Raw genomic sequence first — 27579 nt, 5'->3', positions numbered from 1 at the left:
CAATTGAAGTGCAATGGTTTGTATTAGACCCTGTGTAAAAGATTATAAACAATCTACACATATACTGTTTAATGTGCAAAGAAAACCAACAACTGTGAACTTGCATAAAGAATTTATTAGAAAAAGCTATTAACATATAAATAAAAAAATATCAAAACATAAATTAAATAAGCAGATCTTTGAGGTCCTGCAGGTCGGCTAGCAGGAGCCTCAAGTGGTGCTCCGCCCGCAGGAGGGCCCCACGCACCCCCTCATCTGCCGGTGTGGTGTCATCTGTGGGCATGTCAAAGGGGCAAAAATTAGTCATGTTATTCATGCATACATTTCACATACTGCGACATAAATTCCACAAATGCTAGGTGACATGTGTGTGTATATATATATATATATATATATATCTATCTATGTAGAGAGATAGAGACACACATAGATAAATAGATATGACACATACATATATACATACATGCAAACTTATTTACTACATACTGTCTTTTTTTGCCTCTACCCTTTACTCTGCAGAAGACATAACAGTCATAGTGTTTCTTCTCAGTCACAACCCACCCATGACTAACCAATGACAAGCATGTCATGGCCTCCGTCAATAAGAACTTGTCACAATCTGCTCAGTCTAAGTTCAGTGATGGTTCGTGGCATGGGAGTTATGCAAATGTCAGGAATGCACAGTACACATCCTCAAAATCATAATTCTGTCTAAACCAACCTACAATTCTGTGACGGCAAAAAAACAATCTGAACTACAGGGGGTGTTTAGGTAGAGGAGGCTCCTGGGACACTGGCAACTTCTGACTCCATTCCAAGGTAGGCCGGCCCATACTCCATTAATAGCATACATCCTAGAGTTTATAAATAACATTCACCAACAATATAGATTCCACTATTTGATGGGTCATAATCTACGATTGCAGCAGGTGAATTTAATCCACAAATGATCCACTCATCCCTTTACTCCAGGATCCTGTTTAACTACAACGGTTATGTGGCAGTCAAAATGGAGCTCCAACCCATCCCACAAACCTGTGTAATTGAGAGGTGTCCTGGATGAAAGGGATGCCTTGGACACCCCATCTAACCCGTACCTGTATCTGTAGCTACCCACTTTGGGGTCTATATGAATAGTATTGGAACACAATTTTTAAGCACCAGTGCTACATAACAAATACCAGTACAACTACTTCATGAATGATGCATTATGTAAACATACCGATCTGCTGGGACTCCGGGGCTTGGCACGCCTCCTCCCCCTCTGAATCAGACTCCTCTGGGGCAACCGTGGCCTCCTCAGCCCCCTCCTCCGCCAGCTCCTCTGCCACCATCACCACGTCCACCTCCTCCGCCACAAGCACCTCCTCCTCCACCTCCTCCTCCTCCTCCTCCACCTCCTCCTCCTCCACCTCCTCCTCCACCACCACCACCTCCTCCTCCACCTCCTCCTCCGCCACCAACACCTCCTCCTCTTCCACCTCCTCCACCACCACCTCCTCAGGCACCTCCTCCTCCTCCACCACCTCCTCCACCATCTCCTCCACCATCTCCTCCTCCTCCACTTCCTCCTCCTCCACCCTTGCCGCCACCTCCTCCTCTGGGTGTTGGGCCTCGTCCTGGGCCAGGGCTGCCTCGGCCTCTTCACGGGCCTGTCGGCCTCGGGCTCGTGCTGTGTGGTAGAAAAAAAAATCATGGTCAATGTCGGGTCATTGGGGCACATGTATTAATCCATAACAAGACATACATGGAAGGGTGATAATGATGGCAAACGATGCAGGCAAGTAGCTCCTTACTGTTAATGGACTCAAAAATGAGACATTTAAATTATTATGTGATTGTTAGTAATTTGTTCAAACATTACAACCCTGGCATTTATCAATGTGTAACACATATTAGATCTGGCACATTGTATGCATCAGAATCCTCAATGCTATGTCATTACATATAAAAGCCACATGACTGCATGTTAACCAGGAAGAAGCACACATAACAGTCTATGGACTTTTAAACCCATGGACACCCACTTATCATGAGACACATGTTATTGTTTATATATGCTATGTTGTAAGTGCGAAATTTCATAGCTAAAATACTCACATTCAGCAATTTCGCCCCTGATTTGCTGCAATAGCTGGGGCTGGCGCCTGCGGAGGTCCGACCACCGCCTCTCAAGCTGCCCGAGGGACCTACGCACCCGAGTGCGGGCGTAAATACGGCGCCCTGCCGCAGCATATGCCCTCCGCTTATGGCGGTTAGTTATAAAGGGCCCCGCACGGCCCAGCCTTGTCTCCATGACGGAGACCAGAACCCTCAGCTCCGCATGTGTAAAGGGGTCTGCCCTTCGTGTCTCCGCCATGTTAACAATGGCATCTATCAACCAATCAGGTGGTGGCATTGGTTGATCACAGTTATTTGTGTTAATAACTTTATTGTTCATCTTTACATGAACAGCGTCTCTGCGCCAACACAAATGGTGACAAATTCGCATGCCTTCAAAACAGTAGTGCTGATGTATGGCAATGAACAAATCTGATATATATAAAACACAGTGTGTATGCACTTAGCAAATCCAATGACGCCTGGCTCCGCCAAGCAACGCGTGCTATAGCTTAGCAACGCATAGCTGTAGTTAGCATTACTTACTCTATGCATCTATGTGTATGCGTACATTTATGTGTCAAAGACACATACACATACTTGCAGGTATCCTGAGACCAGCATTATACACCAGCCCTGCCTGCCTGCCTGCCTGCCTGCCTGCTCCTTGAAATGTTGAAACATGTGAATAAATTCTAATATCATATATATATATATATATATATATATATATCTGCAAACAAATCATACATCAACACAGGAAAAAATCCCCAACACATTAGAGAATAAATCAATGTACTCACCAGTCATCAGGGATAGTATCAACTACAATAATGAAGATATAACAAACACATAAGATCCCTTGTACAAGGTATAATAATTAGCACCTATATTGAACTTCCCCCAAAACTAAGCACATATGATAAATATCTCCTATTTCTTTGCCATTAGGAGGGCAGGCTGGCTAATTTTAGTTTTGTAACACTGACAACTAACACACTGTACTTATTTGAAGGGCTGATTTTGACTACAATTGGTGTGTTCTGTCAACTCGATAACATGTACCTGAAGTATCTTTGCGCCACAGAGTCCCGCAGCTGGTATCCCCTCCGGCATTCAGGGGCGCGGGATGGGCGCATGGGCGGATCTTGCGGCTCAGATGGTACCTCCCACTCATCAAAGGGTATCTCACGCCGCACAGCAATGTTGTGGAAAAATATACACAGGCCCACGATCCTCGACACCATTTGAGGCGCATATTGTAAGTCACCACCAGTGCGGTGGAGCACTCTAAATCGACCTTTTAAAAGGCCAATTGAGCGCTCCACCACTTGCCTGGTGGCAACATGCGCCCGATTGAATGCCTCCTGTGGGCCCGGTGCTGGGTAGCTGTACGGCGTAAGTAGCCAGGGCGTACATGGGTAACCGGAGTCACCCAGAACCCACGCATCACGGCCTTCCAGCTCTTGTAGTCTTTGCCATATCCCGGTTTGTCGGATGACATGAGAGTCATGGGCACTTCCGGGAAACTTCGAGTTGAAGGCGAGAATTTCCATGGATGGGCCACATACCACCATCACGTTCAGTGAGTGGAACAATTTGCGGTTCCTATATATCTTCTCACTTCGAGATGGAGGCACAAATGGTACATGGGTGCCATCCACAGCCCCTATCACATTAGGGAAGCCAGCAATTTGATGGAAGGCCTGCTGGCTTCTGCGCAGGGTCTCGGTGGCAAATGTCATGGCCATGAAGTGCCCCTTGCGCCTGAACATGGCCGACGTCACACGCCTCAGGATTCGGCAGAAGGCCGGCTGAGATATTCCAGCAAGTACTGCCACTACTTGTTGGAATGATCCTGAGGCGCAGAAATGCAACACCGCCAGCAGCTGTGTGTGAGGCGGAATTGCTGTTGTGATCCCGTGTAGAGGTTCCAGATCGCTCTGAATTAAGGTGAGCAGATCCAGAATGACATGTGGCGGTAACCGGTACCTAGTAAGTACCTCATCATCGGGCATAGCAAACAGAGTCACCCGTGTGCGATAGATTCTAGCACGTCCTGGCCTCCTTGGCTGACGAGTGGGGAGAGCCGCAAGTGCCCTTAGCCTCCTCTCCATGTAGCGCATCATTGCTTCAGCAACCTATAAAGAAATGAACATAAATACTGATGCACCTATGCACATAATGGCCATATCCCACTACAAATAGATTTGTAGGCTTCAATACGTACAATAGATGGCCGCCCCGTGAAATCCCTCAGATCCATTTGACTCTATAATGATGACACAATAATATGAACTCAATACACACCGTCCCAAACACTCAGATAAAGGTGTCAGCATTTTTTGCCGACATCATGTACTATGAGACATTTCATCTATTGCTGGGACATGTTGTCCTGCAATAGATGAACCCACACAGGTTTAAGACCTGTGAGTGAAATAGTGAACATGTGACATGTTGCAATAATGCTACACGCACTTTGCTGACCCAACAATCTGTAGTCAGTGAGGCAATGGTGCATACATTCATACACTTACATTGTTAATGGATATCATATCTACAAGGAGCATGGAAGAGCTTACCTTACACCCTGACAAGTCCAGATCTGGAGACAAATGATTCTAGCAGCAAGTCACTATTTATAGGCCTCTCACATGTGTGGTCTATAATAGTAGAGATGAGTATTGCATGACTTGTGGCCTGGATTATCTAAGGGATTGGGCTACTTTTAGCTTGCAATCAAACGCCACAATACCACAGTAGTCATGACTCAAATGTCATGTCATGCTAGCAAATAGCATGTGTATTGTGCAATAGTCACAGGTGTATCAGAAGATTCTATGCAATGTTAGCATTGGTGCCCAGTATTTCATGTAGAACTTTCGCCAGGTTTTACACAATGGAATTTCCGCCACCGTATGCGGCGCGAAAAAATAGCGACGTACGCTCACGCACGGAACGCAGCTGCCGCTGATGTCCGCCAAACAGGATACACAAACAGTATATAAAGGTGTATTAGAAGGTGACCATGTTGTTGCTAACATGTCTGGATCACAACCAGAGGTGGACCCAGATCTGCAGCAACTATTTGACCAGATGGACTCCAGCACCACCTATGTGCCACTGCACATGCGGGCAGTGGGTAATGAGGAGGCTGCTGGCCCTTCTACAGCAGGGCAACCTGCACCTGACCATTCTACAGCAGGGCAACCTACACCTGGCCCTTCTGCAGCAGGCCAACCTGCAGCTGGCTCATATGCACCATCAGCAGAATTGATTGGAACACAACCGGGGACTTCACAAGGTAGTACCATGGCCAGCACTTCAAGTGCAGTGACACGTGACAGGGGGCGTGGCCAAGGACGTGGCAAGGGGAGAGCCAGGGCAACAGAGGAACCACCCAAAAAAAATAAGGCATATGAAGCACAGGAGCTTGCCATCCTGGTTCCCCGAGCACGTGATTGGATTGAGTGTCCATCGGAGAAGCTGACACACACACGCAGATGGAAGATTTGGGAACAGATAACGGCAGAGATTAATGAAGTAGCGCCACAAGTTCGTGAGACGGACCATGTGAAGAAGAGGCAAGTTGTTTTGTGATACATGTGCCCAGTAATAGCCAAGTAATGATTGAATTGATGCTTAGATGGATTTTGCAAATGGCCCGTGAGGTTGTTACGATACACATACATTATTGCCATGTTATTTCGGTGACAGTTAGAGTAGGGTGATTGTGAATGTGTATTGTAACGGTGGATATCATAGTTGCATGTAATATTATCTTTAGGACAATAATCACATGTCGTAATATGTAGCACAGAGCAATGGCTGCAACAGCTAACATCTGGAGTGACATGTATTAATATGTCAACTTACATTGCAGGTGGCAGGACTTCAAAACCAACCTGAAGAGGAAGATGACCAAGCGGTGGGAACACAGCCAGACATCTGGGGCCGGGCCCATGCCATCAGGGCTAGAGCTCACCCCCCTGGAGTTGATGGCCGAGAGCTGTATATCAGTTGAGGAGATCAGGGGGGTGAGCACGATGGATAGCGAGGCCCCAGCTGAAGTGTTTGCGTCTTTTCTGGAAGGTAAATATTGGTCATGCCATAAACTTGTGCAAGTAATTATCTTAGAATGTCTCCTAATTGTGTTTATCTTTTTCCACAGACACCCCACCGCTTGGTGACGACTCTGCTCAGGAGGTGGAGGAGTCCGTGCCACCTGGCCCCAGTGGTAGGCCTGTGCAGCAGCAGCCGCCATCGGCCCAAGCCGATTTGGCCGCCTTGGCCCAGATGCTTGGGGACATCAACCAGCAGGGAGACTTGGCATCAGAACGGATGCATAGGACCGAGGAGATCCTGGCGAGCTTGGTCAGCACCCAGCAGGCCATCGCTGCGAGCATGCAGGCCATGGCTGAGTCACATCAGGCCATGGCTGCAAGTGCTCAGGTGCTGGCCGAGCAAGCCACCCGCCAAAATGATCTCCTCCTCCACCATAATGAGCTTATGGTGGAGCTGGTTACCAGCAACAGGGTCCTAATGTCCGTTTCTGGTGCATTACCACCGGCAACACTCCCTGCTGGCAGGAGGGGTAGACCAGCCAACCCCTCAACATCATCTGCTCCACCTGGCCCAGCATCTGGCCGTCCCCGAAGAGCTGCTGCACAGGCCAAGGAGCCTACCAAGGCCAAACGTGGTCGCAAATGAACTTGTGGCTGCATTAATCTCCACCGTTATGTGGTCCCAAATCTTCCATTGTGCTGTGTGTGTCAGCTTCTTGTGTCCAATCACGTGCTGAGGGTAACCAGATGAGCCCTTGCTTCATATGTCCTTTTTGGTTCCCCTGTTGCCCTCTTTTGCCTGCCATTAGTGTCAGCTGTACTTGAACTGATGGCCATGGTACTATCTTGTGAAGTCCCCGGTTGTGTTCCAAATGATTCTGCTGATGGTGCATATGAGCCAGCTGCAGGTTGGCCTGCTGCAGAAGGGCCAGGTGTAGGTTGCCCTGCTGTAGAATGGTCAGGTGCAGGTTGCCCTGCTGTAGAAGGGCCAGCAGCATCCTCATTTCCCACTGGCTGCATGTGCAGTGGCTCATAGGAGGTGCTGGAGTCCATCTGTGTGCAATTATATTTGTTTTGTATTATTATTTATTTTGCTACATTCCTGCCATGTTGTTTCTTTTTTGTATTTTGTATTTTTTGGTCATTGCATCACAGTGGCATTGACTGTGACATGTATAGAAATAAATTTGTTTACTTTACCCAAAAATGTGTGGTTTCATGAGTACATGTCGAATACACATGTGTATTGATAGTATTAATATTCAGTCATGTCCATTGTTAGCAGTTTTTAAGTGTGGGACAAGTACAGCATATGTGGGGGATTACTAAGGTTTCCTTGAAGCAGCAATGGTTTCAATTAAAGCACTGACAAGCGGCCTATTAGTGAGTAATGAGTAAAGGAGTCGATTGTATTGGGTTCAGGTGTTAATGCTTGTAGTCATTAGGCGTACGTTCGCCTACCGCATGAACGAGTGGTGTCCGCAAAGCAATAGTACACTTGTGGACACCGCACATTTCTGCCCTTTTTGATCGCGTGCATTCGGAGTGCTATCCGAATGTACGCCCCCCAACATAAGTGTACTCCCCCGTATCCGCCCATGTTTCCGCCCCGTTTTGCCCACTTTGAAACTACGCCCATGTGTCATTCCGCATGACGCCCATAATACGCCCATATTTCCCGACTGATTGCGGGGAACAGTTTTGGACGGGATTTGGCCGAACTGGTACGGAGTCAAGGCGTGGCACATGCGCGTGGCGTTCTCCACGCATGCGCAGACGCCGAAAAGACGCGATCCGAAAGTATGCGGTAAAGTCCGCGTCAATCAGAATAAGGGCCTTTAATAGCTTAATTTGAGTTTTCCTGGTTTTCATTTTCAGATGCAAGAAAAACTGGCAAGGGACCCGCTGTCATATCAGTTCTCCATTCATAACGCCACACATGTCAGAATCGGGCAGCAAGGGTAAGAAGATATTTCAGAGATATAGGTGCCTGATTCTGGTTCACTCGCAAAAGCAAATTCTCCCTCTAATGGACAAAACCATGTGCACTGCAGGTGGGGCAGATGTAACATGTGCTGAGAGAGTTAGATTTGGGAGTTAAATTGTTTCTGTGCAGAGTAAATACTGGCTGCTTTATTTTTACACTGCAATATAGATATTAGTACATACCCCACCTAAATCTAATGCTCTCTGCAAGTTACATCTGCCCCACCTGCACTGCAGCATGTTTTTTTCCATTAAAGAGTGAATTTGCTTTTGCGAGTGAACCAGAATCAGGCCCATACTGTACAGAGCATGCATGGTGACCTTAATAAGGGCCAGAAGTACCAAGCTTCACAAAGTGATAAAGCGGACAGTGATAAACAACCAGCCAATAAGCTCCTACCTGATATTTTTCAACCCAGCCTGTGACATAACAGGGAGATAGCTGATTGGCTGGCTGGCCATCACTCTCCACTTTATCACTTTTTGAAGCTTGAGTGGTGTTGGTCACTTTGCATTTGAGAGACTAGGAACCAATAATATAGATCACTTTTATCAATGGTGGAACTTGTGGGGGGTTGGACCTAGGTGCAAAAAATTAATTTGGGCCCCCTCCTCTACCCCGAGGGTAGAAGAGGGGGTTTGGGCAGCAATGGGTCCTTCAGTCCTCAGGGGCCCCATTGCAATGCACCTGTTGCACCAATGATTGTTCCACCCAAGATTTTTATGTATGTTGCAAGAACTCAGCCTTTGGGGAGCTGATACAGAACCTGATTCAGAGGTAGCCACTGACGGACCACACGGAGCTACAATATGCAAATGCTAAGGCAGCCTGCTGCTTGTGCACCAGTATGTAATGGAGTGTACAAGCCCTGAGACGTTAATATTTAGTGCCTCGATCAGGTTACCTTCACATAAAACATCAAGCCTGTTAGAGGGGAGGTGGCCCCAGACAGAGACTGCAGACACAGGTCCTTCATCTCTTAATACGCCCCTGGTGATCAAACACATAATAACATTTAAAAAAAATGTTTTTATATTTGAAATAGGGATACGATTAACTGAATTAATTTAGAACTCTGCCTTGATGTCTTCTTTCTAGTTACAGCTAGAAGTGGCTTCGCTACTTTATGTTTGCCAGGGAAGCGTCATCTAATGCAGTCCAGTGTATATGGGACACACTGGGCCTAATTCTGAGGTGGGAGTAAAGCACTCAATGCTGCAGTGCAAGGTGTACACATAAACAGTGGCACCAGGGGGTAATAATTGCATTGGGCCCAGGTCTGATTGAGGGTCCCCCGTTACCTGGCAGCAGCAGCTGCAGCAGTATGACTTCTCAGGACCTGATTTTCGGGAGCCTACCGGCCATTCCAGGAGGGTAGGCAACGCTGGTCCTGGCCCATTACCTATGGTCACATTGTCTCATAGAGGAAATGTTGAGGGGCAGCTGCACGACATCATGTGATGAGAGCCTATGGGCAGCCCAGCATCTCTGGTAGTGCCCATAGACTTCTGTTTGGATACATTCCTTACAAATCCATATTTCTCTGCACGTGTTACATCTGCCCCATCTGCAGTGCAGCATGGTGTGTCCAGTTGCACAGTTACTGGCTCCTATTTGCTTTACTCCCACCTCAAAATCAGATCTACAATGTTACACAATACAAATTCTCAGCTCCAACAAATCATTGTGTTGGGTTATTGTATTCTGCAGCAAAGTGAGTGTCATGTCAGGACTATAGAACCGCAGTCTATAGTCCCCAGCTCTTATCAGCCACGGGGTGACCCTTTCCAGACCTGATCCCATCCAGGCCAATATGCAGCTGGCCTGAGCATCTATGGGTGTAGTCATACATGGCTCCTGGGTGGGAACATCTGGGACTTTGACAAATCAGTATACTGTATATAACATAAGCATGTTTATTCCATACAGGTGTGTGGATAGGTGTTGGCATCGGCTTGGCGTGCTTGTTTACCGAACTTGGGATTGCATTCTTATGTTACTTTTGCAGAAGGTAAGATGGTATATTTGTATGAGTTTACAGCCAGGGTTAAGCTGCAGTAATTGAATTATTGCTATGGCAAACTTTCTCTTGTGCTGTAATAAAACCTCCCAGATACTGTAGTCATGGTAAATGCTATTCACAATTGTAGAATATAATCTAAACATTCATGGAATACAATAGATTTTTTTGCAAATGGCTTTTTATATGATATCCGCTATGTAAACATGGGAGAGTACACAAATTCCATGCTGAGAATTGAACCCATGATGTGAGTTCAGTAAGGCAGTGACCCTAACTACACCATCCACACACCATCCACACTGCCCCATGCTCACATAGTTCAGCATATAACCCAATAAATCAAAGCAAAATGCCCTCCAGTATTGCAGCTCATTACGCAAGGACACTACCCCCTTAGAATACAAAATACAGATTATGAGTGGTCCAGAATAGGAAATGTGTGTCCTCTTTAAACTCTGTTGTTCTTGTTACTGGAATCAGTGTTCCTCTGAGGATGATTAAAGTGGAACATGTGATTATTCCACACATTAGATGTACAGTGCGCTCCAATAGATGTACAGCGCGCTCCAGTAGATGTACAGACCAGTAGATGTACAGCGTGATCCAGTAGATGTACACTCCAGTTGATCAGCTGTACAGCGCACTCCAATATATGTACAGTGCACTGCAGTAAATGAACAGTGGGCTCCAGTAGATGTACAGTCCAGTAGATGTACAACGTGCTCCAGTAGATGTACAGTGCACTCCAGTAGATGTACAGCACACTCCAGTAGATGTACACCTTGCTCCAGTAGATGTACAGCGTGCTCCAGTAGATGTACAGTGCACTCCAGTAGATGTACAGCGCACTCCAGTAGATGTACAGTGCACTCCAGTAGATGTACAGCGCACTCCAGTAGATGTACAGCGCACTCCAGTAGATGTACACCTTGCTCCAGTAGATGTACAGCATGCTCCAGTAGATGTACAGCATGCTCCAGTAGATGTACAGCGCATTCCAGTAGATGTACAGCACACTCCAGTAGATGTACAGTCCAGTAGATGTACAACGCACTAGATGTACAATGCGCTCCAGTAGATGTACAATGCGCTCCAGTAGATGTACATTGCGCTCCAGTAGATGTACAGATGTAGAACCTCTCATTCAATGCCAGCTCTCGCCAGATCCCCTCCGCTGGCGAGAGCTGGTGGAGGGACGTTCCATCTGACAGGGGCCCTTGCGAGTGTCTCACACGCACGCGCGTCCCGTCACTCGGCGGCGGGGAGCAGAATCCCTGCTCATCTCCACTTCAGGGAGACAGGCAGGGCTAGGGGTGGGTGTAGGGGGCTGCGGGCACCAACGGGGAAGCGACGGGAGGCGACAGAGGGCTCAGACGGAACCGGACGCACAAGCATCTTGTGTGCGTGTGCCCCCTTCCGTCTGATGGTGGGTCCTGGTGATTGGCAATGGAATTGCCAGTACCCGCAAGCATGAGATGCACTCCATCTGTACAGTGTGCTCCAGTAGATGTGCAGTCCAGTAGATGTACAGTGCACTCCAGTAGATGTACAGTCCAGTAGATGTACAGTGCACTCCAGTAGATGTACAGTCCAGTAGATGTACAGTGCACTCCAGTAGATGTACAGTGCACTCCAGTAGATGTACAGTGCACTCCAGTCAGGGGCGTAACTAAGTTTTTAGCGACCCCCCGCCGGATGGTTTTTCGGCGCCCCCCTCGAACACCCCCCCCCGCCGCCGCCGCCGCCGCCACCTAACCTGACCCCCCCCTTCTTACACTTACCTGTCCCCGCAGTCTGCATCTCGCCCGGCTCTCTGCCGGGACCTGCCTGACGTCACGGTCCCGGCCGGCTCCTGCTTCTGCAATGAAAACTGACTCTTAGAAAATGGCTGCTCCCATACTGCAGACAGAAAACTGTCTGCAGTATGGGGGCAGCCATTTTATAATAGTCAGTTTTCATTGCAGCAGGAGCCGGCCGGGACCGTGACGTCAGGCAGGTCCCGGCAGAGAGCCGGGCGAGACGAAGACCACAGGTAACTATACCTCCGCAGCCCCCCGGCGGCGCCCCCAATTTCTCTGCGCCCCCCCGCCACCGCTGGGGCTGCGGACGTATAGTTACGCCACTGACTCCAGTAGATGTACAGTGCACTCCAGTAGATGTACAGTGCACTCCAGTAGATGTACAGTGTGCTCCCGTAGTGTACAGCATGCTCTAGTAGATGTGCAGTCCAGTAGATGTACAGTGTGCTCCAGTAGATGTACAGTCCAGTAGATGTACAGTCCAGTAGATGTACAGTCCAGTAGATGTACAGCCCAGTAGATGTACAGAGTGCTCCAGTATATGTACAGTCCAGTAGATACACAGCGCACTCCAGTAGTGTGATGCTGGTAATCACACCGTATTATACATACACTTAGTAAACTGCATCAGACACTCAGTTGGGGACATTTATGAACACTGTTGGACAGGTAAGGGGTGCTGTAATAGTAACCATACCAGCGCTGGCTTTAACTCTGAATCTGTGCAATCAAACACAAGACTGTGATTCGCTGCTGTGAGTTATGCGCTAGTACTTGATTTCTTCTTTATATAATTCAATCGACAGAACAGAACCTTGTTATGAATACATATGTATAGACCACCCTCACATTAAATCTTCATGCCCTCATGATTAAAATGAATGCTGGTTTTCATTTTATTTTCCAGCAGGAAACATAAAGGCAATATTACCAGTGGGTTTTCCAATCCAAATTATGCAGGAAGAAGCGTGACGTCCCAGAGCGAGGTACATGAAATCTTTATCAGCCGCTGCAGTACTGTACGTTGGCTTTGAGACATAGAGTTACGATTTATATCCATGTACACCTAGATACTCTGCTGCAGTTACAAAGGGGATGCTCAGACCTTTAAAGACAATAGAAAAAGAAAGAATACTGTGCAGGAGTATACATAAATTACACAACATAATCAATTATTAACAAACAACTCATATACTGTACTGGCCAGTAAAAAATCAAACAGTTGATATAAAGTTAATGTAATCAACATACGATATTAGTATTATTAAATGGTGATCAACAGGATTGTCAATATTGATTTTTTAAATCATGCAGACTTCACATACTACAGTGATAGATGGTTATATCCTAGATCCATATATAGTTAGTCCTGTTAGAGAATTTATAATGAAAAAGAGTTGCCAAGTTAGGATTCCACTGTATATTGTCTAGGGTCTGGCCAGACTGGTATAACGCTTTAGTACCTCATAGTTTTAAGAAATATTTGGTCGCTCTCCCGTCACCTCCGTCTCCCAGTTGCTGGTGCTTATCCAATAGTTTTGCACCTTTATCCAGAGAGCCCGGTCAGGTAAGTATCGGTGATTAGAGATATTGGTTTTCAACGTGAGGAGAGATTGGAGTGTAGATAATCCAGTGATTCTTTTCACGTGTTTCACCGCCTTCCAGGAGTAAAAGTGAGGGGGAACGGGGTGGGTTTCACCACCTCTTATGGTAGGGGGAACTGAGTTCCACCTCTACCACAGCCCTGGATAGTAATTCCAACAGAATGTTAATAATAATAATAATAATAATAATAATAATGATATTTCTATAGCACTTTTCTCCCAATAGGACTCAACGTGCTTTACCATTGTCTTTACAGCTCAATATACAAAACAAGCTTAACAGTAGATGTCAGTGAAATGCTTGAGTAAATACTGTAGGTACGTTAGGGGAAAGGAGTTCCACCACATCTCCGGGAACCACCTTAAACCCTGCCACCTTCCCTTTGAGTGTCAATATCTCTGTAAGCAATGTTCAAGATATCCCCTAAAAATACCAGCGTTGCTCACATTCATTATATAAATTAAAATGAAAAAAATTTGTGTAAAAAGAAGATTATATTTCAAACATTATCGGTCATTATGATGAATAATAATGTTTGCTTGGCCAATTTTCACACCTATTTTGACAAATTTACTCGGCGCTCTAATACTAATATTGTATGGTGATTATTTAAACTTTATATGAACTGTTTTATTTTTTTAACGGCCGATATATAAATTGTTTATTAATAATGGATTAAATTGCGTCATTTACCTGTTCCCCTGCACAGTATTCTTCCTTTTTCTTTTCTCACTCACTATTTCATGAAATGCAAAGTACTGTATATGGCATAATACATGAGCCACTCCCAACCTCTGTCCTCAAGGCACAATAACAGTCCATTTTTTCAGGATAGCCATGCTTTAGCACAGGTGACCTATTTAGTATCTGAGTTATTTTGATATAACCATCAGTGTTCAAGCCTGCATATCACTAAAACCTGGACTGTTAAAGGGCATACACATGGGGCGATTTCAGCCCCTATTGTAAGCGATCTAACTAGATCACTTATAAAAGGAGCACGGAACGCTACATGGCCCTTATTTTGGTTGAATCTCAAAGCTGCAGATTTTGCAGCTTTGCCAGTCAACCAACCGCCGCCCAACCCCCCTGCACGCCAAGTGTCCCCGCACACACATAAACATCCATTCGCAGCTTGTGTGCGGGGGTGAAATCATTCCATGGAATGATTTCGCAAGATCTCGCAGATCTAAGTCACTCTCTGCTGACTTGAGATCTGCAGCACCCTTGTACGGGAAGACATCCGAAGACGTCAGCTGCCCGCCCCCGGCACCCATGTCACAGCTGCATCACCATGGGTACGCCCAGAGTTTTCATGGGAATACCCATAAAACACTGGGCGTTCCCATGGGCGCAACCCGTCTCTGCCGCCCCCTACTCCCCTGCCCGCACTGTTCTGTGTGAACGAACCGGCAAATAATCAAGCAATGCGAGCAATGGAGCCTGCACATGCACATAACTGCATATGCACATGCGCAGTAGCTAAATATCGCTCCCCTGTGCCAACGTGCAGGGGAGCATATGAACCAGCATGAGGACCCATGTGTATGCCCTGTAGCAATGCCGATACGCTGTCCCAAATGTCGGTAACGCCAGGAGGGAAACCCAGTTTTCAATACGAACACTCAGCACAAAGAATCACAGTGTGCTGAGTGGGTGCATCGCAATGTGTGCTGAATGTTCATACTGCAGCACATGTTTCTAAAGGAGCCCATACACGCTCCGTTTTGCGGCTCCGTTCTGTACTTTTAAAGTACACATCGTATCAGATCGCTTGCCTTGTGCATCCCTAGTGCATGCAGTGCGATCCGATACGATGTGTACCTAGTACAAAAAGTATATGCAGCACACACTTTTTGTACCGTACTATGTGATGCGCGGGAGCGCGCATCGCATAGTACAGAACGGATCCCCGGACCACAACAGAGCATGTATGGGCTCCTTAACAGTAGCCCCTGGTGCCTCTGTCCTCCCTTTCTGCCCTCCCTCCTCTCTCCTTCCTCCTCTTTCCTGATGCTCCGCCCCCTCTATATATCACCACATAATATGCTATGTTTTGCATATTTCTACCAGTCCAAAATTCAAATAAAGGAGCCACACTAACTGCCAGTGAGTCCTAACCAATGATGTTTAGCAGTGTTTGTGGTGGCAGTGAGTGTGGCTTCCCCATTTGAATTTTTGACTTCGCTGTAGCCCCCTCCCCTCTAGAGCCACTACTGTTCTGTTATTAGGAATTAGGATATTATTATTTTTCATTTCGTGCACTTGCAGTGTTAATCATACAGCATCTCTACACTGTGCTAATAGAAACGCCTATCACACAGTCATGTAACATGCATGTGGTCTTTGCACATATTTACTGGCAACACTGCAAGTGTTACATGTAAGTGACACACCAACGAGTATGCAGATAACGCTAAACATACTGCATTTCCCAATGTGATGTATTTTAATGCTTTTTACTGACAATTTACTTTGTCTCTTTCAGTTTGGTGAAACTGTGGATCCCAATGTCCAAATAAGCGTTTTCCCCTGGAGAATAGCCAATGAGGTAACAGCGTAATAATGTTCCATCCAATGAAAATATCATTAAGAAAATGATAAAAATCACTTCAGTGATTAAATGTTCTAATTGGTTCTCTAATCGTTGTAGAGATTAGGGTGAATAGGAGGGCAATGGACTTATTAAGGTACATGGCACAGCACCAGTGAGGTTTTTTGTTATAGAAATGCCAAGGGACTGAATGATGGCTGCTCATTGGCCAATAAGCACTGTAACAGTGTTCCACATGTAGTCAGGTGATCTCATATTTAAAGAGCTAGGGCAATAATAACTCATGGTTTGCACCTAACTCAGCATTGGCTGATTAACAGACCATGTGGCCAGGTGTACGTTTACCTCAACAACCTTCTGTATGAATAGGTTACAATTACAGTGAGTACACAGTGGCTGGTACATGCATGTTTTGCAGGTAGTGATAGGGGAACAGCATTAGCACAGTGTGGAAATCTTGCACAATATAACAATTGAATATATTACATAGCCAGAGATCACCGCATGATCTTTATTACATGGTGCCCGATACCCAAGGTCTCCGTGGTGTAGTCCCATTTGCATGGGGAATGTTTTGCTGTGTAATGTCAAGAGATTGCTTAGGAATTGTTTCCAGCACAAAGACTGTACATATGAACCCTAGGGCATGAGGGTTTAAATGGCATCACTGTTTAGCGTGATGAATGGTACCCGGTAAATGATATGGTGCGCTATAAACCATTCACAGATATTTACATAACAAGCAGTCCCATTGGGGGTTTCCTCTAGGGATGTGCACCGGACACTTTTCGTGTTTTGTATGTTGATTTTGGATCTGTTTTAATTGATTTAAAAAAGGGCAGCTCTCCTGGAATTATACAGCACACATGGCAGCACACTTAAGAGCATCTTTGCAGTAAAATAAAGCCTTTTTTTATTTTTATAAATGGTGGCACCTCTGGGCTGATACTGGACACTGGTCAGCACCGCTGTACTGATATGCCACACAGGGCAGCCCTGCAAAAAAAAAAGAACTTTAGTTGTCTACTTTTAGTGGTCCCCCACAGCAGTCCCCATAGAGTAGGGGGGGGGGGGGGCATAAAAATAGGCCCATCACCATGACAGCATGATGAGCACCAGACAGACACAAGCTGGGCCTATGAGTTGCATAAGTATTAAAATTGCATTTCTATTTTGCACATTTATGTATTCTTGAACTTTTCTATATATAGGAAAACACTGGGACTTATAGTGTATGGGTTCTACATGCCTACATGGCATTCAGGCTTATTTGTGTATGGGTTCTACATGCCTACATGACATTGGGACTTATAGTGTATGGGTTCTACATGCCTACATGGCATTCAGGCTTATTTGTGTACGGGTTCTACATGCCTACATGACATTGGGGCTTATAGTGTATGGGTTCTACATGCCTACATGGCATTCAGGCTTATTTGTGTATGGGTTCTACATGCCTACATGACATTGGGACTTATAGTGTATGGGTTCTACATGCCTACATGGCATTCAGGCTTATTTGTGTATGGGTTCTACATGCCTACATGACATTGGGACTTATAGTGTATGTGTTCTACATGCCTACATGGCATTCAGGCTTATTTGTGTATGGGTTCTACATGCCTACATGACATTGGGGCTTATAGTGTATGGGTTCTACATGCCTACATGGCATTCAGGCTTATTTGTGTATGGGTTCTACATGCCTACATAACATTGGGGCTTATAGTGTATGGGTTCTACATGCCTACATGGCATTCAGGCTTATTTGTGTATGGGTTCTACATGCCTACATGACATTGGGACTTATAGTGTATGGGTTCTACATGCCTACATGGCATTCAGGCTTATTTGTGTATGGGTTCTACATGCCTACATGACATTGGGACTTATAGTGTATGGGTTCTACATGCCTACATGACATTGGGACTTATAGTGTATGGGTTCTAAATGCCTACATGACATTGGGACTTATAGTGTATGGGTTCTACATGCCTACATGACATTGGGACTTATAGTGTATGGGTTCTACATGCCTACATCACATTGGGACTTATAGTGTATGTGTTCTACATGCCTACATGACATTGGGGCTTATAGTGTATGGGTTCTACATGCCTACATCACATTGGGATTTAATGTATAGTGTATGGGTTCTACTAGCCTACATGACATTGGGACTTATAGTGTATGGGTTCTACATGCCTACATGACATTGGGACTTATAGTGTATGGGTTCTAAATGCCTACATGACATTGGGACTTATAGTGTATGGGTTCTACATGCCTACATCACATTGGGACTTATAGTGTATGGGTTCTACATGCCTACATCACATTGGGACTTATAGTGTATGGGTTCTACATGCCTACATGACATTGGGGCTTATAGTGTATGGGTTCTACATGCCTACATCACATTAATATTTAATGTTTAGTGTATGGGTTCTACATGCCTACATGACATTGGGACTTATAGTGTATGGGTTCTACATGCCTACATGATATTTGGACTTATAGTGTATGGGTTCTACATGCCTATATTACATTGGGACTTATAGTGTATGGGTTCTACAGTACATGCCTACATGATATTGGGACTTATAGTGTATGGGTTCAACATGCCTACATGACATTGGGACTTATAGTGTATGGGTTCTACATGCCTACATGATATTTGGACTTATAGTGTATGGGTTCTACATGCCTATGTTACATTGGGACTTATAGTGTATGGGTTCTACAGTACATGCCTACATGATATTGGGACTTATAGTGTATGGGTTCAACATGCCTACATGACATTGGGACTTATAGTGTATGGGTTCAACATGCCTACATGACATTGGGACTTACAGATGGAGCAGACCTTATCTATCCTCGGCGCTTGCCAGATCCCTTGCGCTGGCGGCGCCGACGATAGAGACTGGGATGCGCGTGTGTCTCACGCGCACGACGCGCGTCCCAGAATTGCGGTGGCTGGGCAGCGTCTCCCAGCCCGTCTCTGCTTCGGAGAGACGCTGCCCAGTTCGGGGGGGGGGGGGGTCGGCACGGCAGGGCAGACCGGTGAAGACGGCGAGGGAGGCATCGGGGACCCCCGCCAAGCTCCGTTGCCATGGGGCGCGCGGGCGTCTTGTGCGCGCGCGCCCCCTGGCTGGAGCCGGCCACCAGCAAGGACAAGCCCGGCTCCAGCTGTTTAGTGTATGGGTTCTACATGCCTACATGACATTGGGACTTATAGTGTATGGGTTCTACTTGCCTACATGACATTTGGGTTTATAGTGTATGGGTTCTACATGCCTACATGACATATGGACTTATAGTGTATGGGTTCTACATGCCTACATGACATTGGGACTTATAGTGTATGGGTTCTACATGCCTACATGACATTGGGACTTATAGTGTATGGGTTCTACATGCCTACGTGACATTGGGAATTATAGTGTATGGGTTCTACATGCCTACATGACATTGGGACTTATAGTGTATGGGTTCTACATGCCTACATGACATTGGGACTTATAGTGTATGGGTTCTACATGCCTACATGACATTGGGACTTATAGTGTATGGGTTCTACATGCCTACATGACATTGGGGCTTATAGTGTATGGGTTCTACATGCCTACATGACATTGGGACTTATAGTGTATGGGTTCTACATGCCTACATGACATTGGGACTTATAGTGTATGGGTTCTACATGCCTACGTGACATTGGGAATTATAGTGTATGGGTTCTACATGCCTACATGACATTGGGGCTTATAGTGTATGGGTTCTACATGCCTACATGACATTGGGACTTATAGTGTATGGGTTCTACATGCCTATATGACATTGGGACTTATAGTGTATGGGTTCTACATGCCTACGTGACATTGGGAATTATAGTGTATGGGTTCTACATGCCTACATGACATTAGGACTTATAGTGTATGGGTTCTACATGCCTACATGACATTGGGACTTATAGTGTATGGGTTCTACATGCCTACATGACATTGGGACTTATAGTGTATGGGTTCTACATGCCTACATGACATTGGGACTTATAGTGTATGGGTTCTACATGCCTACATGACATTGGGGCTTATAATGTATGGGTTCTACATGCCTACATGACATTGGGACTTATAGTGTATGGGTTCTACATGCCTACATGACATTGGGACTTATAGTGTATGGGTTCTACATGCCTACATGACATTGGGACTTATAGTGTATGTGTTCTACATGCCTACATGACATTGGGGCTTATAGTGTATGGGTTCTACATGCCTACATGACTTTGGGACTTATAGTGTATGGGTGCTACATGCCTACATGACATTGGGACTTCTAGTGTATGGGTTCTACATCGCAGTTGCTTCAATCACCACATTACAGACAAGGTGACGAGTGCGTGGATAGTAAATCATGCAAATGTTGGTTTTAAAAAAAACTGTCGAACAATCTGATGTGCCAATTGCTGTCATGTCGAACTACTGATCCTGTTCATGTAATACACAGCAACCTATACACTTTCTGTCTATTATCCAGATACCAATTAATATAGATTGTTTTATTATTATTTTTTTAGGAAAGACATTGAATATTGCATGAGACTGGAATCTATATTAATATTTCCCCTCAGATCACTTTAATATTGTTGTTAATGCATTTATAACAATGTACTGTATATAGCGCACACATTCTGCAGCGCTTTACAGGGATTATTTCCCATTCACATTAGTACCTGCCCCAGAGGAGCTTACAATCTATTCTTCTTCGATTCTGTTTTTATTACTAGTTATCAGATTACTGCCCATGTATCATAACGTTATTGACTTAGAATAGACTTTTACATACTGTGTGTTGCCTCCCTAACAATCTTGATCACATATTACTCAGAAACATTGATTCATTCTCATCATTTCCCCAGAAACTCCTCTCATTTCTATTGTCACCTCAGGTTTCAGGTTCTGAGCCTGCAGAACTATTACTGCCCATAACCAACCCTGCTCTCCTTTACCTCCCAGCAGTGGCGTAACTATAGTCCCGCAGCCCCCACGGTGGCGGGGAGGCGCTAGGCAGGTGTGGGCGCCTGGGGGGTCTGCGGGACTATAGTTACCACCTGGTCCCGGCTCCCGACTCCTGCCCTCCCCCTCCTTACCCCATTGCCGCCGGCGCCGCTGCCTCTTACCTGACACGCAGATCTGTGTCGGGTGACGGGCGGTCCCCGGCTCCGGCTGTAGTGCTAATATAATAAGAGACACTTGGAAAATGGCTGCCCCCATAATGCTGTATGGGGGCAGCCATTTTCCGAGTGTCTGTTATTATATTAGCACTGCAGCCGGAGCCGGGGACCGCCCGTCACCCGACACAGATCTGCGTGTCGGGTTAGAGGCAGAAGCGCCGGCGGCAATGGGGACGGGTAAGGGGGGGGGGGTGCCCGAAATGTCTTGCGGGTGGGGGGGGCGCAAAAAAAGTAGTTACGCCTCTGCCTCCCAGGCCTCACTTCTACCTTTTTACCATGAGCATTTTTTTATAGAAATAAAGAAAACAACAAGCAACATATATTTAAAAAAATTAATTCAAGTTTTTATTTCAAGCAAAATGTAATTTATATATTTATTTATTTATTTATTTTTTACTCTGCATTCTAAAATTGTGAATTCTGGAATGAGAATGGTTCATAATTCTTACTAACTGAGTAGAACTGTACTCTACAGCCAGGGACTGGTTATTGGTGTTCCGTAGAGGAGAGTTGCTGGTCATCAGATCCACCTGAGCTGCAACATGAACCTCGGTGCAATTAATTCTGCAGAGCGGCAGCTCACATCAAAGCACAGGGGTCAGCAGAAAGAGGATCTGATGGCCAGCAGCCCTCTGATCACCGCTCCTTGGGTTTGGTTAGTGCAAAGGGGAGAGGGAATGCTGTAATTAGGACTGGGGGCTGGGCCTGATTAACCAATAAGCTGATTAGGCTGCAGTCTAGGGCAGTGGTTCCCAACCCTGGTCCTCAAGTATCCCCAACAGTGCATGTTTTCCAGGTCATGCAGCAGGTGCACTCATTATTCAGACACATTTTGAAATATCTACAGGTGGAGCTAATTATTTTGTCTGTGATTCTGTGTGGAGACCTGGAAAATGTGCACTGTTGGGGGTACTTGAGGACCAGGGTTGGGAACCACTGGTCTAGGGCTTCAGGACTGAGGGCGCGCTTGCAGGTGACAGCCAAAGGATAAAATGAAAGCCTAATATATTCCATGTTTGTTAGCAATCGCCCGTCCCGATAAACTGAAAAGTTCTTAGGGTGACTGCCAGATGGCTGTGCAAATGTAACTTACTGATGGAACCATTACTTTATGGACATTTTGCTACAGCACCAGCCGGGCAGCCTAAGGCCAAAGTCTCCTTCATACGCCACAAGCGTGTCCTACATGCCAGTTGTATACCCTTCATTACATGCACATGGGCAGTATAACTGGCGAGTCCCTGAGCGCCCATACACCTGTGTTTAGCATCATTACAAGGGGAGCTACATGTGTATTAGCCATGGGCAGTGGCATAACTATGCCTCCGCAGCCCCCGCCGTGGCGGGGAGGCGCAGAGTAACTATGGGCGCCGGGGGGGCTGCGGTGCTATAGTTACCCACTGCGCTGCTGCCCGGCCGCATCTGCGGTCACTGTCCCGTCACTCGCTCCCGGCATCGGCTCCTGCTGATAATGAAAACTAACGCTTAGAAAATGGCTGCCCCCGTATTGCAGACCGTTTTGGCAGCCATTTTCTAAGAGTCACTTTTCATTATCAGCAGGAGCCGGCGCCGGGAGACTGGACGGGACAGTGACCGCAGATGCGGCTCTGTCAGGTATGGGCATGGGGAGGGGCGCCGAGGGGAAGGGGGGCTCCGAAAAAGTTTGGCGGGGGGGGGGGGGCGCAAAATATATAGTTACGCCACTGGCCATGGGAACCTGGAACCTTTAGTCAGGCCCTGACCAGATGTGAGTAGTGATAAATCTGCCTCTTAGTGAGCCAAATATTTCTTTACATGTACTGCAGCTTGGTGGGCATTCTGGATAACCAGGGCTGTCGAAACATTGGATATTGAGGCGGCCTGGCCCTACATATATATGTCTCCACAGGCAACCCTGGAGTGATATATCTGTGGAGAGAGATAAAGTAGACAGAGACACAGAACTAATCATCTTCTGTCATTGCCCACACAGGGGGCATATCGAGCACCCTACCTGGCTGTCAGTTGTTCTTTGCAGCCACCTCCCACTCTGATCAGTTCATACCAAAATAAGTCTGCACTCGATGGAGTGGATAGGTGGGTAGGTGGGTCTGCCATCTCTGGAGCACTGCTGCACTGCTTCCAGCATCCTAAGGTGGCTCAGAGAGGCTGCACAGCATGGCCGGAATATCCGAACTGCTGGCACTGCAGTAGAGAGACTGGCTAGCCAGATATATGCCCCTTGGCATGGGAAATGTATCAAAGCTTGGAAAGCGATTAAAGTATGAACAATCCAGCTCATATCAGTTTACATGTTGGCGCTTTTCACTCTTCACTTCAATATCCGCAGTTAGAAGCTGATTGGTTGGCACATTATCTCTCCACTTTCTGTTTTTCCAAGGTTCGATACATCTCCCCACATCTGTGAAAAATACTAAGAAGTTTCCCACTACCCTGCTTCTTGGAGCCCATTGCGATCACACAGACTCCTGCCCCTCCATATATTTATTGCGGTAACAGGATAGTGGCGAGCAGGGATTAAGCCTTGGGGGGCCTGGGTCACTTTAGACGGGGGGCCCCTCCCACTTGTCATTACTGGCCGCAAACTGCGCGGAAGAATATTACACTGTCAGAACACAGATTAAATGCAGTATAAACTTGGTCAAAGGGTAAATGAGGGGGGGGGATTAATAAATAAATATATATATATATATATACTAGGTGATTCATCGCGCCCTACGGGCGCTCTTCACACCATCGTAAGGGGCTCCGCCCCTTCAACCTGTGAAGGGTGAAATACAGTTTGAGGACGGTGTCTGGCCGTGCTGCGGATGTGGAGAGAGGCTGGTGTGCCGTGGGTGGGGGAGGGGCCGTTGTGGTGTTTTCACAGGTGTATGTGGGGGTGCTGGTGGTGACGGGAACGGTGGTGCCGTGGGTGGGTGAGGTTGATTGTGGGTGGTGTGGTTGGAGGAGTGGTGGGTGCCGGGATGCCCCGTGTGGTTGGTGTGGTGTGAGGGGGTGCAACGGTTGAGTGAGGGGCAGCGGGGGTGCGGGACCGATGGTGGTGGGGTGGGGGAGATATGGGTGCTTGGGTACTGCAGGTGGGTGATGGGTGGGTGCGGTGTTGGTCTTGATGGGTGCGGGGGTACTGCAGGTTGAGGATGTTCAGGCGCAGGGGTGGGTGCCGTGGGAGTGGCGGGTGCGGGGTTGGCGCAGGTACGGGATGGTGTCCGGGGGTGCTGTGGGTGTGTGAGGGGCGGGTGCGCTGCAGGGAGTGGAGTTCCCGATATGGTGTGGTGGGTGAGGGGTGGTTGCGAGGGTACTGCGGGTGAGCAAGGGACAGGTGGATGTGGGTGTGCCATGGGTAGGTGCAGTGGTAGTGTGGGTTGAGGAGGAGCGGGTGTGTGCAGGGGTGACGTGAGTGGGAGAGTGGCATATATAATATAGGAGATGCTTGAATGAATGACATACTGTAGGGTGCAGGCCTTCACAATGCCCTCAGTGCGCATGCTCAGCAGCAGAAGCAAGTTACATGGCGAATCATGCTCATCACACACACACAGGGGGAGTTATTGTACCTGGCACAGGACATCACAGAGGAGATACATAGCACACCCAGAGATGACAACTTAGCTGCACTGTGTAACTCCGAGGACACAGAAAGACTGTCTGTGTCCTCGGAGTCACAGAGCAGCTCAGCTGTCACCTCTGGGTGTGTTATGTGTCTCCTCTGTGAAGTGTGATGTCCCATTCAACTACTATTCAGCCAGCAGCAGCCCCAGGTGTGGGGGGGGGGATGTCAGTGTCCCACGGTGCTTGACAGAGTCAAGCATTACCTCTGAGTAGGCACTATCGCGGAACTTCACCTCCCAGGCAGCGCAGCACTGACTGTGGAGCTCTACACGTAAAATGTGTGAAGTGCCGCAGATGGAGGGGGAAGGAGCAGGGATGACGCTGAGGACCGCCAATTGCTTCTGCCTGCTGCTCCTCCGGCTGTGTGCCGGAAGTCCAGGAGCCCGTGGGAAGGGAGGAGGCGACTTGGTGAACAGGTGGCTGCCGTCCCTATTGGCTACATTATAGGTGTGTGGTATTGCGGGGGGTGTAGTGCAGGCAGGCAGGCAGAAGCTAATATGTGTGTATTATATATTTGGCTACATGTGTGTGCGTGTATAAGGCTGGGGGGGGGTGGAGTTTCATGTGTGACCCCGCCCAGCGGTATAGACACACTGTGAGGATGATTGACACATGTAGCCAAATATAATATATATATATATATATATATATATATATATATATATATATATATATATATGAATGAAAATCCTGTGTTTGTCCCTCTGTATCTTACTCTGTAGGAGACCTCACAGGCTCAGAGCTTCCCCAAATTCTGTTCATTAATTTTGGGGGATAACTGAGTAAATGTCATTTGCACATTTTATTTGAGAAGTTTTTTAAATACTTTATGTCAGACAGTCTAAAAGTACTAAATGTATTTTTTAATAAAATCCTTTATTTTATCTCCTAGGACTGCAAGGAGAAGGTCTGCTCCTTTCCCAACCCGCTGTATGGCACAACAGAAGGACACATATAATTTTCATGACACGATCATCTTGCGCGGTGCTGAAATTTTCTTGAGATGAATGATAATATCATTTACAGCTCCAGTGATTGTCAATGTAAATACCACCTGCCGTTCCACCTACACCAATTCTGCCTGGGCTGCGGACTGTCTATTAATACATGCCAAGTAATAACATCGCTGCCACTACGACGTATTGAAGAATATTTTCCAAACCAGACTTTAAAGATATTTCATAAATCCATATTTCTTTACATAAGTTCTGTACAAGCTTCTGGTTACAGAATTAATACACTAAAATAATGCCTTTTACAATATATAATTTTTATACAATTAAATATTATCTAATTTATTGATTTGTGTCCTATCGGATCTTGGTATGCTGGTTATTTGCTTTGTAGAGTTAATTACATTTCAATTATCTACAAGAATTATCACTTAAAATTGTTTAAAATGCAGTAATACAGCCGCGTGTATAAGATGGTGACAGCATTATTCTGGAACATGCAGGAGGAGCAGGTGACTTCTGTGACACCGCCATTGTGGATCTGATCCAGGGACAATAGGAAGGATGTAGGGGAGGAGATTATTGGAGTGAGAAAAAGTGGACACATAAATTTCCAACCAATCAGATCCTGTATTTTTTCATCAGTAAGGAATACAGTACATACGATATCCCGGTGGTCAAAATACTAAAATACTAACACCCTGATGAAAAATGTATCAATACATTTGAAACGTTGGTTCACGATGCTTGACTGATGAGTTTTGTTTTGCTGGAGTGCCACCCTCGATGTATGTTTATGTTGGAGTGAGTCTCTCTTCTCCCGGGAGGGCACCCAGACCCGTATACCAGATAAATGGAGTTCCGGCCATCCATCATATATATATATATATATAATTATTTAAGGTAGTGTGTGTGTGTGTGTGTGTGGATGTGTTGGGGGACATCAATATACATCTTGCCTCTGGGCAACTGGGATAAACTTACGCCACTGACTCTGTAATCCGTCTCGTAAGTGTAGGCTCAGTAAAACCCCTTTACGTTCTGTGTGTGCTTATTACATCGATAATAAATGTCTCAGACTACTTAATATTTTGGTTGCAGGACACTTTCTAAATGGTAGATCAATCTGACTAAATAAATGTAGCATTTACTTAAAATGTATCCAGTTTATGGGCTATATCGGATGGAATGCATCCAAAATGAACAGAGCAGCCTTTTCCCCGTTCTTGTCTTCTGCAATGATCTAGAATCATTTTTAATCAAATTAAAATATAGGCTACAGAGTTGTGCACAAAAACGTTATTTGCTGACAAAGAAAATGAATTTATTCTTTGCACAAATGTCCCAATCTTGGGGCTATATTAGTCTGTTTGTAGTCGATGGTTATTGATGATGCATATTTTGTACAACTGTGACTTGAAATCAGATTTGCAGTTTACAATTAAAGTTTAAATCGTGCCCGTGGCAGAATTTTAGGTTAAAAAAGCACTGCGGCCGAATCTAAAAGCACGAGACCCGAATCGTGAAGTTATGACTGCTGTACTACCGTATGCTTATATAAGCTGTCCCCAAAAAACCAGCAGCATTAGTTTTTATTTACAGTTTTTTTCTGCTCTTTACTGTGTTTAATACTTTAA

The 27579-nt window shown here is 46.2% G+C and overlaps 2 protein-coding genes across 4 annotated transcripts in view; both read left to right on the top strand.

Annotated features, from left to right (window-relative positions):
* The window catches only part of MALRD1 (MAM and LDL receptor class A domain containing 1), a 442313-nt gene extending 416020 nt beyond the window's left edge, over nt 1-26293 (top strand). The window contains exons 37-41 of one of the 3 annotated variants that reach the window (XM_083189314.1): nt 8046-8128; nt 10084-10165; nt 12887-12962; nt 16070-16132; nt 25882-26293. In XM_083189314.1, coding sequence (XP_083045440.1) covers nt 8046-8128; nt 10084-10165; nt 12887-12962; nt 16070-16132; nt 25882-25947 — 370 coding nt within the window. In that variant the 3' untranslated portion in view covers nt 25948-26293. Of the gene's footprint in view, nt 1-8045; nt 8129-10083; nt 10166-12883; nt 12963-16069; nt 16133-25881 lie in introns of all 3 variants that reach the window. The other 2 variants (XM_083189313.1, XM_083189315.1) reach the window with 2 other exon arrangements.
* On the top strand, nt 6045-6982 carry LOC146079738 (uncharacterized). The gene is made up of 2 exons (XM_083186393.1): nt 6045-6195; nt 6275-6982. The coding sequence occupies exons 1-2, from the start codon at nt 6066-6068 to the stop codon at nt 6811-6813; spliced, it is 669 nt and encodes a 222-aa protein (XP_083042519.1). The 5' UTR covers nt 6045-6065; the 3' UTR covers nt 6814-6982.
* Nucleotides 26294-27579: the final 1286 nt, after the last annotated feature.

The sequence above is a fragment of the Crinia signifera genome, chromosome 5 (assembly GCF_055691185.1).
Source record: "Crinia signifera chromosome 5, ASM5569118v1, whole genome shotgun sequence".
In the NCBI taxonomy this organism is placed as follows: Eukaryota; Metazoa; Chordata; class Amphibia; order Anura; family Myobatrachidae; genus Crinia; species Crinia signifera.
This window is presented reverse-complemented; position numbering and strand designations above follow the sequence as displayed.